Source organism: Onychostoma macrolepis, chromosome 05 (genome assembly GCF_012432095.1).
Source record: "Onychostoma macrolepis isolate SWU-2019 chromosome 05, ASM1243209v1, whole genome shotgun sequence".
Classification (NCBI taxonomy): Eukaryota; Metazoa; Chordata; class Actinopteri; order Cypriniformes; family Cyprinidae; genus Onychostoma; species Onychostoma macrolepis.
Window position 1 is genome coordinate 2,250,727 of NC_081159.1, and position 14,581 is coordinate 2,265,307.

Below are 14,581 nucleotides of genomic sequence, written 5' to 3' on the forward strand. Positions count from 1 at the left end.
AGTCATGGCTGTACAATTTCATGTTCATAATCACCCTAAATTTTTTTAAATATGAATGGGAATATACTTCAGAGATATTTTACTCATAAGAATTTCTAGGGGTGCCAATAATTGTGGCCAACATGCATTGGAGAAAAACATTTATTTCATCATGAGATTTTCTCCCCACTTTCAATTGTTTCACTTCAATGATAGGTTGGAATTTTGTGAAGTTTTTGAACGAAAGCCTTTGCTCATATTTACCAACAGTGCCAATATTAGTGGAGGGCACTGTATATATATTAAGAATGTAATTTAATTCTGTAAATGTGATCTATGTACAGTATGTATATGTATGCATATACAAACACACAACATATATATAAATATAACTAATTATAACTCCTAGAGATCAAATATGAGACATACAGTATTAAAATACAATGCAATACTGTATAAGCAAGATGCATGGTACGTGAATTAAAAGTAGAAAGAAGTTAAGTATTCAGTGAAGTATCGGGGTTGATATTGGTTTAATATTGAACATTTAGAAGATTCAGTAGTCTGATATTTGACATGCTTTATAGTTTTGTCGTGAGGTATCTAATGAAGTCTTTCTAACATGTCAGAACATGTTAAAAGCAGGTTACTGGTTCACTGGAAAGTCCAGGATTTTATCATTACACTTGCGTCTTTAGAGCTTGTACAGTTTACACATTTGCCAAAATCTATACAGATTTGTAGGCCTTGGCATGTTAGGAGTGGATATTGAAACTGAGAAACCAAGCCAAGGTATCATTAGTGAGGCTGTGTCTCTCCTTGATTTCACATCTAATCTTTTTATCACTGTCAGTGCAATTATTCTCACCTCACTGTGCCTGTTTAATTTGATTTATTAAGCAAAATACACGCATACGCCCATCTACAGCAACCATCATGCCTGCTCCTGTTAGCTTCTGAGCCACTGCTGATTAGAGAAGATTTGATGGACGGACAGACGGACAGATGGACAGATAGACAGATAGATAGATAGATATGCTTAATAGTTGTTTGCTAAGTACATAGAAGTTGCGTCTTCTCCCTCCAACAACAAATATATTCACAGGTAATAGGTATGTATTCTATACCCTTGGGGTTGTAAAGCCTTTGCTTTCTCAGAAGAAAGATGAAAGTGGTGTTCTTAACCATTCTTAACCTGGAAAAAAACACCTCACACACACCCAGCACACACACACTCATCCATCTCCCTGTGTTTGCTTTGAGCTCTCTAATTAAAGCACAATGTCACCCAGAGGAATGGTTTGTGTTTTTACTGCCTCTCATCTTTAAGGCCTTTGAGCTACAGCCCAGCACAAGCAGAACACCCACAGCAATAACACACACCTGCTCGGGACGTTCTTCATCACACCCTCTGATCCTCCTCCTCGCTCTACAAACCTGCAAGAGGAAGAACACCTTTTCACCTGCGGCACAGAAGCTTCGCTCAGGCCTGGTCCCATCTGAAGTCTTGCTGAAACAGCAGCCTGGAAGTTTCTGTGATGAGATTCCAGTTGGCTGCAGTGTTTTGCTGCTTGTGTCAATCATGTAACGCGATTAACAGAAGCTTGAGTATTTTGTAGATTAATGAGCCTGAGGTTATACATAGACCTACAGTTTGCCAGGGCTCGTTTGCAAGGCCAGAGCACAAAAACTATACCAGACTTTGGCAGTTGAGGCTAATTACAGGCTGATTGTTACTCTGACAGCTTTGGTGTGACTGAGAAACCTCAGAGGTTTGTTGGTTGAACAATCTTTTGCTTTGGACTAATTACATGTCAAACAATGCAAAAACAACCTCTATGAGGAATACGTGAGAGAAAAAGCACCACTGAAAATGATTATGCTAAACTACACTCTACCAAGTCAGTAAGATTTATTTTATTCAGCAATGATGTATTAATCAAAAGTGAGAGTAAAGGCATTTTTATTACAAATAGATGCTGTTCTTTTGGCGTTACTATTCATGAAAGAATCCTAAGCAGCTGTTAAACTGTTTTCAACATTGACGATAAAAAGAAATGTTTCTTGAGCACCAAATCAACACATTAGATTAATTTCTGAAGGATCATGTGACATAACGGCTGCTGAAAAACATGTATGAATCACATTTTAAAATATATTAACATAGAAAATTGTAATAATATTTCATAATATTACCGTTTTACTGTATTTTTTATCAAATAAATGCATAAAAGACTTTTTTTTTTTTACTTCCCGACCTCAAACTTTTTCAATGTTATTGTTTATTAAAATGTTATTTAGTCAAAATCAAAGACTTGGAGCTGATATGTGTTCCATTATGAACACCTGGTGCTGATGGGAATGGTTATAATGCAACATTTGTAATGTTTTTCAAACATATTGCATTTTAACAACGTGCCTTTTCTGATACTGACACTTGTAGCAGGTGCGATTCGGTTCCTGGTAATTTCATATCCACTTCAGATCCACCGACATCCCTTATAAAAGCCATCTGGAGCATCTCTGAATACGGTCACTGCTGGGATGGAGATTTTCAGCTATGAGTTGGCATCAGGAGAGTCAATGTCATTTGCTTTTGTTTGTTTGAAATCAATTCACCAAAAAAAGGACAATTCTGTCAAATTCAACCTCATGTCATTCCAAACCTGTAGGACTTTCTTTCTTCTGTGGAACACAAAGGAAGACGTTTTGAAGGATGTTCAGGCTTCTCTATTCCATGCAGTGCGGGTGGATGGGAACTGTTAAGGACTGTCAAGCTGCAAACACACAAAACTAAATTAGGGTCATCTGGCCGATACAATATGTTGACGATCTTTGATCACTGGTAACTATTCACTTTCATTTTATGACAATAACCCCTTTTGTGCATAAAAGAACAAATCATGCAGGTACTAAAAAACAACATTTTTGTGTGAAGCATCTCTTTAAGAATGTAAAACATTCAGATAATGTCTTTATGGTGCAGGGATGCATCGTTGCAGCGCTTGAGGCTAGTTTGTGTGTTTCTCTATTTACAGTCATAATGTAAAGTGAGAGCTGAGAATAGAGCACCCGATTCATGTTTAATTCAGTTAACGCTGAGAGAAAAGGTAACATTTGTATACTTAATACTCTCCGATATTCTCCTGCCAGGAAGTACAGACATTTTCGAGCCTGTGAGATTTACTTTCTCATATTATTTAAATGTGTAACATTTATGTGAAGCTACTTTCATTTAGTCCTGCAGTGTAACATAATATTAAGAGAGATTTTCAGCATTAATCAGCATAAAATAACGACAGCATTACTTACTGCATGCATATGTGTGGATGCAGCATATTGGAGTGGAAAATATTTTAATACCTTTACATTTTAGAGATTACACAGCCATTCAAAAGTTTGACAGAAATCTCTTCAGCTCACCAAGGCTGCATATATTTGATCAATAATACAGTACTAAAAACTGTAATATTGTGAAATATTGTTACAATTTAAAAGATCTGATTTCTATTTTAATATATTATAAAATGTAATGTATTGCTGTGATCAAAGCTGAATTTTCAGCATGATTACTCCGGTCTCAAGTGTCACATGATCCTTCAGAAATCATTCTAATATGCTGATTTACTATTATTATCAGTGTTGAAACAGGACTTAAACTACACAGAAATATATTACATTTTAAAATGTTTCACAATATGACTGATTTTACTGTATTTTTGATCAAATGAATGCAGCCTTGGGGGACTTCGTTCAAAAAAAAAAAATACAAATAAAAATATTCCACCACTTTTGTAGTGTATATAAAATATGTGTTACATTTAAACAATCAACACAACATTTGTCACAGCACAGAATTAATAAAATCAACTAGTGAAATCATAAAATCAATTGGCCTAAAAAAGACAAATTTTCATATAATACAAAATACATTTTTCCCTTCAATAAAATACATGCATTTATAAAATAAATGAAAAAAACAAGTTAAGGTCCATTTGTCAACAAAGTACTGCAAGAGCTCTGATTACAGTAGCTATATCATTCAACTGGTGACTCTTAATCATGCATTAGAGTGTTAATCTTCAAGTTCAATAAAGCAAACAGTCAAAGACCGAGACTAGAGATGAAATGAAGAAATGAGGCAGAGGAGAAGTCACATAGCAAGACAGACAAGGAAAAACGAAATACAGACTGAGATGCCAGACCAGTATGTAGGCAGTCATGTGTCTGTTCCACATGTGACATCGCTAAGAACATTCTCAGTCTGTTACTATAGCAACACTTGTAGAAGCACAGAAACAAACGAGAGCGACGGAAGAGAAACATAATATTTTAGCATTTATTTTGTGTTTCAGTTTTGACGCTAATTAATAGTAATTTATGATTATTTCTGTGTCAACCTTAAGGAATGCGAAGGTCAATTTTACAATTATTATTATTAATATGCTAAGAATATAAAATATTAAAGCTGAGATATCAATAGCTAACTTAACATTATTGATAATATTTATAAATGCATGAACAACAAAATCATAATTTGTTCTATATTGCTTTATTTTAATGGTTTAAAACAATTTATTATGCAAATAATGATTTTTGTCATCTCACACTCAGAAAACAACTCGGGAACTTAAAGTTGACTAACTAAAGAACTCCCTTATCTGATGCATATTTTATATGCTCTACTACTATGACAGATTGTTATTCTTCTACGATATAGAGAAAGTAATTTTTTTTTTATTTTTTTTTTTTTATGAGACGTGTTTGATTAATAGCTGAGATGGAGAAGGGGGAAACCCTTTTTTTTTTTTTTTTTTGTTCTCTCTCTCTTTTAACTTGCTTTTGGCAGATCAAACCTATTCAGCCCAGACCATTACACTTAATCATCCATGCTGGGTCAAAGTCATTATCTGTAATGGCAGGGACAAAGCTCTCCCAGATTTGGGGGGATTCTGGGATGGATTTAGATTCCCTTTTAAAGAGAGAGCGGTTCCAGCCACATCAGTCGAACAAATCAACTTTCATGTGCAAACGCTGCCCATCTTAACCAGACTCGCTGGGTTTGATTAAGACTTTCTAAGATATGGTTCATCTTTAATGTTTTAAAATAAATCCGGGGTGACTATCAAAAAAGGAGCAAGCAATAGTGAGAAACGAAAGGTCTGATGTCTGAGCACGTCTGAGTTAAAAGTGCAACCTGTAGGGACTGAACTCAGACGGAACAATCTAAAAGCTTCTTGAAAAAGCAGCCCTGTTTAAGTTGGCAGGAGGGTGCAGTTGCAAAGCTACATGTTCATGGTGGTATACGAGGGGTGGAGGAAATATGATAGGCCTTAATTGAATTAAGACACCAGAGATTACATGTTGTCTTCAAGCTTGGTTGGCAAAGAGAAATGAGGAGGGAAAGGAAGAAATAAAAAGAACAGCCTCCAGTCGATGAGAATTTTTGCATGCCCTCAAACGATGAAGCTAAAGCAAACAAGTTCGAGACATTGTCCAAGGAAATAAAGAAGCGTTTACATATTTATAATTCCATAAGCAGTGGATGGTTGTTGAGCTGGCACGCTTTACCTCAAAACGGTGGCAGATTGATGGGAACTCTAATGGTTTCCGTTGTAATGGAAAGGGGGAATACATGTGCGAGGGAGGAGTAAGCGTGTTTTTTCTCCGCTCCCTCTTTCTGTGGTGTAGTAAAGCGAGGTGCAGGCCTTTCCTGTGGCCTCCGCAGCATGACGCTGAACGTTAAAAACAGAAGTGACTCAGGAGATGATGAAAGACATGCTGTCTGCCCTCTCCAGAAGTTCTGGAAAGTTCTGGTGAGGATGTGACTGAGTCAAAATAAGAGGTCAATAGTCTACGCTTTATCTCATTTTTCAAGTTTAAACCTCAGCTCAGCTCATGTACTTGTATACGAACACCAGTTGTTCCAGTTTCACTCTTCTATATGTTTGTTTTAGCAGTAGTGGGATCTATGAGGTGGTGAGCTAAAAACATTTAGGGAATAGTAAACTCAAAAAAGAGCAATTCACAGAGTTCACGCATATTTACTGTTCCTCCAAACATTCATGTTTACGTTCACCCAAACACTTGCACTGCAAATAAGCAAAATGCTCCTCACAACAGAGAAAACGCAAACACATTTTAACAAATGTTCGAGTGTGCAAAGTTAGAGGAAATGTATTTTTCACAATCTGCTTTCAAGAACTGAAGATACACATCACTGATCAAAATTTTGGAGTCAGATTGAGATTTTTTTTAATTATTTCTCTTTTATGCTCACCAAGGCTGCATTTATTTGATCAAAAATACACTGTAAAAAGTGATAAGTTGACTTAACTTAAAAAAATTGAGGAAACCCATTGCCTTAAAGTTCTACGATCCCATTGTAGTCTTGCAAAAAAGAGTTGTATATAATGCATGATAAAGGGTGTAACGGATTGCAATTATTCATAATGTGCATTTAAAATGCATAGTGTAACAATGAATTGATAAGCGTTATAATGTATTAACTGTGGTTACAATTATTCATGAGATTGTAGCATGCATTATAATGTGCATTACAAGACATAATTAATGCATTAAAACTACTTTTATAATGCGTTATACACAAAGGCTTTAAGTAAAGAGTTGCTTTTTCCGCTGCTTTACTCCTAAAAGGAACTTGGGTGCATTGGACAAAACCTCCTTTTAAAGAACAGCTTTAGAGTAAATCAGCTCAAGCGGTTTACCAGTGTGACTATTCATCAACAGCCGGATCCTGCCCTTTCTTTTCACAGTTCAAGTAGACGTCTTGGAGGTAAAGTGGCAGAGTTATGGCAACCCTGGCAAGCTGTAAGCACGCCACACACGCTGGCCTTCATTTGCACACCAAACTCAATCTAAACACACAAACCAGACTCAATTCAGATTCATTTTGAAGACTCCATACAACAGGATCAAAACTGTACAATAGAAGAACCTGTACGGAGAACCTTTAACATCTGAAGAACCTTCAGAGATGGTTCTTTAAAGAACCTTCGACTGAAGGGTTCTTTGTGAAAATGCTTCTACGGCATCGCTGTGAAGAACCTTTTAAGCACCTTTATTTTTAAGAGAGTCTGGGAGTCCCGATCTTTCCAGCTGAGTTGAGGTGTCTGGATATCTGCCTGAATGAGAAGCTGATGGATTATAAGAGTGACTAGCTGACATGAGCTTTATGAACATTTACACCTGCACAAAAGTGTCAGACAAACATGAGAAGTGCTAAATCCCACAGTTTAACAGGATAAAGGGGTAATGTAATGAGAAATTCGGGCTTTGAAGGTAAACAGGCCAGAACAAATCAGAGAGATTTACCTGCATTTCACTTCAGTTAAACTAATCAAGCTAAATAAACGCAAGCACACTGAAAGCTTTCACAAAGAACGCATTCATCTCATTTGAAGTCTGACTAACCCCAAATGAGCCCCGCTCCACCGCATCTCCTTCCCAACACAGACTAAGATCTGAAATTGGAACAAAGTGTGATTAAACGTCTTATCTGTGAGGACCACCGGTGTAGAGCTCGAGGACGGTTATGCGTTTCACCGTTTTCAAGTAACTTCTGCAAACAAATGTTTGGCAAAAGACACGTTCCACATCTGCAAATGGGATAGAGCGCTAGTTCAAATCACCTACACAGTGGAAACACTTCTCGTCAAGTGGTGCAGATCATTTTAATTGGGGTGAGCAGCGGCCGCACATGCTGACCATCTATCGCTCAGAGTCATCGGGGCATGGGCCGCGCATTCCTCCTGCTTCCCATTCTCTTCCTGTGCTTGTTTACCAAAGGAAAAGTTACTCCAGTGCAAGTGCTGTATGGGGACCTGTGGCTAGAACATGGATACGTTTTAGTGGACATTTGCCCTTGTACACTGATCCAGAGCCAGCTTCCGTTACGCCAGTGCTTTCTGTGGTATGCGTGTGTGTGTGTAAAATGAGACCAAATGAACACAGTATGAGGCTTTATTTGAAAATCAAACTGGAAGAAATGTAAATGTAGACAAAAAGATGTTAAAAAAGACTCATGTGAGCTCTGTTCCAAAACCTAGTGAGCTGCCTTGATTGGTGCCTTCTTAGGCAACTGCCCTATAAACAGTCTTCTAACTGTTATGGAATTTAATAACTCTCAGACTGATTCTGCAAAATGGTCAAATGTGGTATCTTAGAATGCAACATGCTTGTTGGAAGCATATAGAAAAAAAGCAAAAATATTAAATTCACACACACACAGCACTCTCACAGGATACTAAAAGCAAATAAATCCAAAAGACACTGACATTCTTAAACCAATCTAATAATCAAAAACTAAATGTGCAGAAATATTGGCGACAATAGTGCATTTCAAGTAAAATGAATATAATATATTGCATGCAAGTGTTAGTTGACATCACAACTCCCCACAGTAGACCCACACAGCAAAAAAAAAAAAAAAAACCTAACAAAAAAATATCCCTATATTTTTGCAATAAATTTACGTATTTAAAGGTTTATACGAAATATATTTTGAAAAAAAAAAAAATATTTGGAAAATTTAAACTTAAGTTCAGTTACTGCCTTAAATTTTTAAGTGCAGATGAATTGGCTGTGCAAATCATTTCAAATTAAATTATATTAAACTGACCAGAAAAATTTAGTTGAATCTTGTGCAACTTTAAAAATTAAGTTCAAAATTAGTTAACTTAAACATGACGCAATTTACTGATTTTATAATTTTTTACAGTGCAAAAATCAAAAGTTGAGAAAACTTAAAAGTTTAAGGCAACCAGCTTCAGCAGATTTTTGCGTTTTCTCAACTTTTTGTTGCATAAACTGAATACAACAAGTTGAGAAAACGCAAAAATCTGCTGAAGCTGGTTGCCTTAAACTTTTAAGTTTTCTCAACTTTTGATTTTTTTTTACAGTATACTTACATTTAGTAACCATATGTTTGAAATACATTTTGGCTAGACATTTTTTTTTCACTGAACACAGTGCATTGTATTAACTGTGATATTTTAGTGTTTTTTTAGGTGGTGTCATCATTTTGTTTTCAGAAGCACTTCTACGATGCCTTAAAATGGGCACCTGAATAGGTTTTGGAACAGATCTATTGTTTACTATCCTCAGGATGTGGTGGAGTCTCTCATTTGTGGTTCACAGCCAGACAACACACATCAAAAATGAACTTCACAGCATCAACAGCAGTATAAATCATTGTTACAGACCAGATGGACAATTCTAGAGGCAGCCATTAATCTCATTCGATCATAAGATTATTTTACAATATGTGCAGACACATCAGTCAAGACACACACTAAACTACTGCCCACAGACAAAAATTAATATTAAAACAAAGAATGTTAAATTAAAAACATAAGATTTAAACAAGTCTAACACTGTTAATAAAATCTTTTTACAAATGTCTAAGGATGTACACTCTGATGAGCATCACAGATGTGACCCCGGCTGCTGATAGGTCACCTTGCCATCTTGCTGTTTCCTCGCCTCTCTGAAAAAACAAAAAAGAAAACATAACTGTTATTAATATGAATAATCATCAAACATCAGAATGGCTATATTACTGTATACATCAGAAACACATAAAGAAACAGACTTCCAAGTGCTGAAATTGCATGTTTGCACACACACACACACACACGTCTGGTTTGCTATCCTTGTGGGGACTCTCCATAGGCGTAATGCTTTTTCTACTGTAAAGACTGTATATTCTATCACCCTACACCTAAACCTACCCCTTACAGGAAACTTTCTGCATTTTTAGATTTTCAAAAAACTTAATTCTGTGTGATTTATTAGCTTGTTTACCCGTGGGGACCTCAATTTATGTCCCCACCGTGACACGAGTCCCCATGAGTCTGTGTGTATTCAGGTTTAAGTCCCCACCAGAATAGAAAAACAGGTACACACACCCACACACACACACACACACACACAGGTCTCCTCCCTTTGGCTACCCACAGGTGTACAGAGAGTCCTGGCTCTTTGGATCTGTCCGCACTATTATGTTCAGAAACATCCTCAAGGCGTTTTCTATATGGCATTCCAAGAGCTCATTAAGACTGTCGTCTTTTTCTTGCGTGTATAAATCACATGCGCAACAGACCACGGTATGAGAAGTAGTTTGAAAGCAGGTCGGTGTCTTTTACATGTACATCTGGAGCACCCCAGCATACAGACCGCTTCAAACCAAACACAAACGGACCAAAATAAAGTCAAGTATCTAGTAACTAAAACAATTCTTTTAGATACAAGGGATTTGTCTTTCTTACCCAAGCCCAAATATTCAACGTGAATTTGGCAGTACTGTATAAACTAATTTCCATGAGCCTTCATAATTATAAGATACAGTAAATGTTCAGTGGGCAAAAGTGTTTAGCGATAAGCATCTCTCCTGTGCGGGCCCCGGCTCTGACTTTGATGTGTGATAGGGCCAGAATGAGGAACCGTAAAAGCACATCAGAGAGAGTGTGTGTGTGTGTGTCTGTGTTAATGACTTTGCAATAGGAGGGAGAAAGGCCTGCTGAGGCCTGCTGGGAAACCCAATCGCTGGAAAGTACCAGGGGTGTCTGGGTCAGGTAAGCACGTATCTCACACACGTGCACACACTGATGAAAGGAGGAACAAAAGAAACAACGATGCCGACACAGATACATATGTGGCGACATAAAGACAGACATACACACACACACACAATCACAGTATACACATGTGTGCACAAAGAAGGAACTGAAGTGGAAGTAATGGAAGTAACAGACAAAGAATTGTCTTTTTATATGTGATCAAACTAAAACACTGTTGACCCATCTTTAAACCTAAACATGCCACAAAACCTGTCCCTAACCTTAACCGTATCTCACCTCAATAGCAGTAAAATTGTTTAGCAATACAACATGGATACAATAAATACATAACTACTTTTTTTTATCTTTCATCTTTTTTTTTTTTTTTTTTTTACAAGCAGTAGTCAAAGGGATAGTTCACCCAAAACTGAAAATGACCCAGAAGAGAAGAAATCGTTGAATGAAGTCGTTATTTTGGTTTTCTTGGCGCACAAAAAGTATTCTCAAAGCTTCATGAAATTATGTTTGAAGCACCGATGTCACATGGACTGTTTTAACGATTTCTGTACGATCTTTGGGCCTTGATCGTGGTAGGACCCTTGCCGTCTGTGGAGGTTCAGAGAGCTCTCGGATTTCATCAGAAATATCTTAATTGGTGTTCTTACAGGTTAAGAATGACATGACGGTGACTAATTAACGACAGAATTTTCATTTTGGGTGAACTATACCTTAAAAGACACTTAATATAAAGTACGTCCTTAATATTTAATCCATCCTAAAAATAAAAATACTCGAGAGGCAAAATTGCAAAATATTCAGACTAATATTATAGATATTGTAAATTATTATTATTATTACTAATTTTAAATATATCAAAATGTAATAAAGTTTATTCTTAAAATAAAAAATGCACGATTTTCTAATGGGATAAAAATACACTTCTCTGAAAACAAGCAATTCAGCTTCTCCAGGAGATTTATCTTTTAAGGATGTTTAAATATTTGTTCTAGAAATATTAGTTTTTTTCTCGTGTGTGTATCTATAGGATGACATTAAATAGAATTATGGATTTTTCTCATGCCATTCAGTGTACATGTTTTTCTATCCTAATGGGGACAAATATTTTTTGTAAAAGAGTGTTTTACACTTATGATGTCCTTGTTCTTAAATTAAACTAATAATGGCAATAATAACCTTAATAATGTAACTCTGCCCCTTACAGATGCTTTCATTTGTAGATTTCTTTTCCAAGACATTTTTAGTGCATTTATTAACCTATATAATGAGTGATGACGGTTGGTTTAAAATGGTTTTATGAATATAGCTAGCAAATAAAGAAAGAAAGAAAGAAAAATAAAATAGAGCTTTGTTCCAAAACCTATTAAGTTGCCTACCTACTAGACAGCATAGACACCCTTACCAATCCTTTTCAAGATAGCTCTTCTAATTCTGTCTGTAGAATGGGACATGCTCAGTTTTTATGTGACAGTATCATGTTGTTATTTTAGCAACACTGTAATGTCAAACTCTATTGGAATCAATTGCGAGTTGTGAAGAGTTCACGCTCTTCTAATTCAATCACCTATGAAGTTCCACTTAGGATGCTGCCCATGTAGTCAGTAGACAGCAAGGCAACTCAGGTTTTGAAGCAGAGCTACTGTGTCTTGGGTGAAGAGTTTACATATTTGAACGCTTATTTAAAGTGTCCTAGCATGAAGACAGAAAAACTAGAATTAGTAATGTGCCTGTGACACATATACCTGCATGCAACGATAAGCCCTGATTACTTGCCTGTATAAGCACAAATATAGGGGTCAGCGATGGTGTGATGGCGTCACAGCCTTGAGTTTTATCAGCGCATTTGTAAGGATAGGAGAGCGGCGGTACATCTCTCTCAATACAGGTGTGCGCTCTCTGATTACCTTCCCCCACAGGATGAAAGAGGGATGGGTTTATGAGGGGCAGGTGAGACATATTACCCCCCATGGCTGAAACTCTAGACATGATCTAACTGACAGCTAGAGGCTTTACAACCAGGGAAAGAGGAGAGAATTACTAGAGTGGGGGGCGGAAAAGATTAGCTGAGAAGAGTCAGTTAACATCTTTCTTTTTTTTTTTTTTTGAGAATAATTATGTAATCAGTATTTAAACTGACTTGACTTAAAAAACAAACTTAAACACAAATATATATATATGCATCTCTAATAGTAAATCTCACAAGGATGAAAGTGAAAATGGACAGGGAAATATAAATCATGCGTTTACACCGGAAAACAGTTGAATTCTATCACGTCCCTGATTTTTTTTTTTCTGTGAAGAACATATATATATATATATATATGAGATATATCCGGCCCAGGTGAGCTTTAGGAGGTCATCTTTATCATATATCAAGATTATATATGACATGAGCAAACATTTCAGTTGGAAAGTTCAAACAAAATGTGACATGACACTTTTGCGTGACATTGACACATAAATTACTCGCAGCAGAAAAAGCCTGTTTGACTGCAGTAATTCAAGCTTTCTTTGAGACAAATCTAGAAAATATTGACTGGCATATTTAAAGGAATAGTTAAGCCAAAAAAAGAAACTTTTGTCATTACAGTATTCATGCAACATCGTGATGTTCAAACCCAATTATTATTATTATTTTTTTTTTTCACAAAAGATTATGTCTTAGAGATTTGTCCAGCGAATTCTTTCCCATGCAATTTCAATAAATGAACAGATTATTTAAAAAATCCTAAAAGTGCCACATACACGTACAATATCATTCAAAAATATTTTTTTAAGAAGTTAATATTTTTATTCAGCAAGGATGCATTCAATTAATCAAAAGAGACAGTAAAGACATTTTTAATGTTACAAAAGATTTCTATTTCAAATAAATGCTGTTTTTGTAGCAAAAAATGTAGCAAAAACATTAAGCAGCGCAAACTATTTTCAACACTGATAATAATATTCAATGTTTCTTGAGCAACAAATCAGCATATGAGACCCTGGACCACAAAACCAGTCTTAAGTGTAAATTTTTGAAATTGGGATTTACACATCATCTGAAAGCTGAATAATAATATTTCCATTGATGTATGGTTTGTTAGGATCGGACAATATTTGTCTGAGATACAACTATTTGAAAATCTGAGGGTGCAAAAAAATCTAAATATTGAGAAAATCACCTATTGCATATTACTAATCAAAAATTAAGTTCAGATATATTTACGGTACAAAATTTACTAAATATCTTCATGGAACATGATCTTTACTTAATATCCTAATGATTTTTGGCATAAAAGAAAAATGGATAATTTTGACCCATACAATGTATTTTTGGCTATTGCTACAAATATACCAGCGACTTAAGACTGGTTTTGTGCTCCAGGGTCAAATATAGTTATTTATTGGTATATTTAATATTGAACTAGGCATATTCAAACTCATCGATAGGGTTTGAATGACATGCAAATGAGTAAATGATGACAGAAATTACTTTTTTTCCCAAGTATTTTTTAAATAGTTAGATTTCAACACATATTCAAAATATTAATACTAAACAAATGAACAAAACACATTTGTACTCACTTCTTCTGTTTCTTTGTGTACACAACGATTGCTATCACCATGACAACCAACGCCAACACCGCACCAATACTCCCCAAGACAATGGCCAACGTATTATCTGTAAACAAAGTGTCAATACACATTTGTCAGTAATTAATAATGAATCATTGTGAGAAACATTACCCAACATTTGCATTCTGTACATTTACATTTGGCAGACACCTTTATTACCTTTAATACATACTTCATGTTGAATACTAGAAGTAATTACCCAATGTACCTGAAGAAATACAACAACTGGCAAGCAGTATTCAAACCGGCTTTGTATTTTAGTCAGTTGAGTGCTCTTGATAAATGGTTAAATAATCAGTGGAGCTTTCCAATGCAAATGAAACTGTGTTCTTTATTAGAACCACAAGTCTCTTTTGGCCTCAGGTTAAATTCCTCAAATGTCAAAC

At 35.8% G+C, this 14,581-nt stretch overlaps 1 protein-coding gene across 3 annotated transcripts in view; it reads right to left on the minus strand.

Annotated features, from left to right (window-relative positions):
* Positions 1-2,285: 2,285 nt before the first annotated feature.
* susd2 (sushi domain containing 2) overlaps positions 2,286-14,581 on the minus strand; it is a 36,309-nt gene continuing 24,013 nt past the window's right edge. The window contains exons 14-16 of one of the 3 annotated variants that reach the window (XM_058774962.1): positions 14,145-14,241; positions 2,646-2,756; positions 2,286-2,518 (exon numbers count right to left, since the gene is read on the minus strand). In XM_058774962.1, coding sequence (XP_058630945.1) covers positions 2,479-2,518; positions 2,646-2,756; positions 14,145-14,241 — 248 coding nt within the window. In that variant the 3' untranslated portion in view covers positions 2,286-2,478. Of the gene's footprint in view, positions 2,538-2,645; positions 2,757-9,175; positions 9,488-14,144; positions 14,242-14,581 lie in introns of those variants that run through there. The other 2 variants (XM_058774963.1, XM_058774964.1) reach the window with 2 other exon arrangements.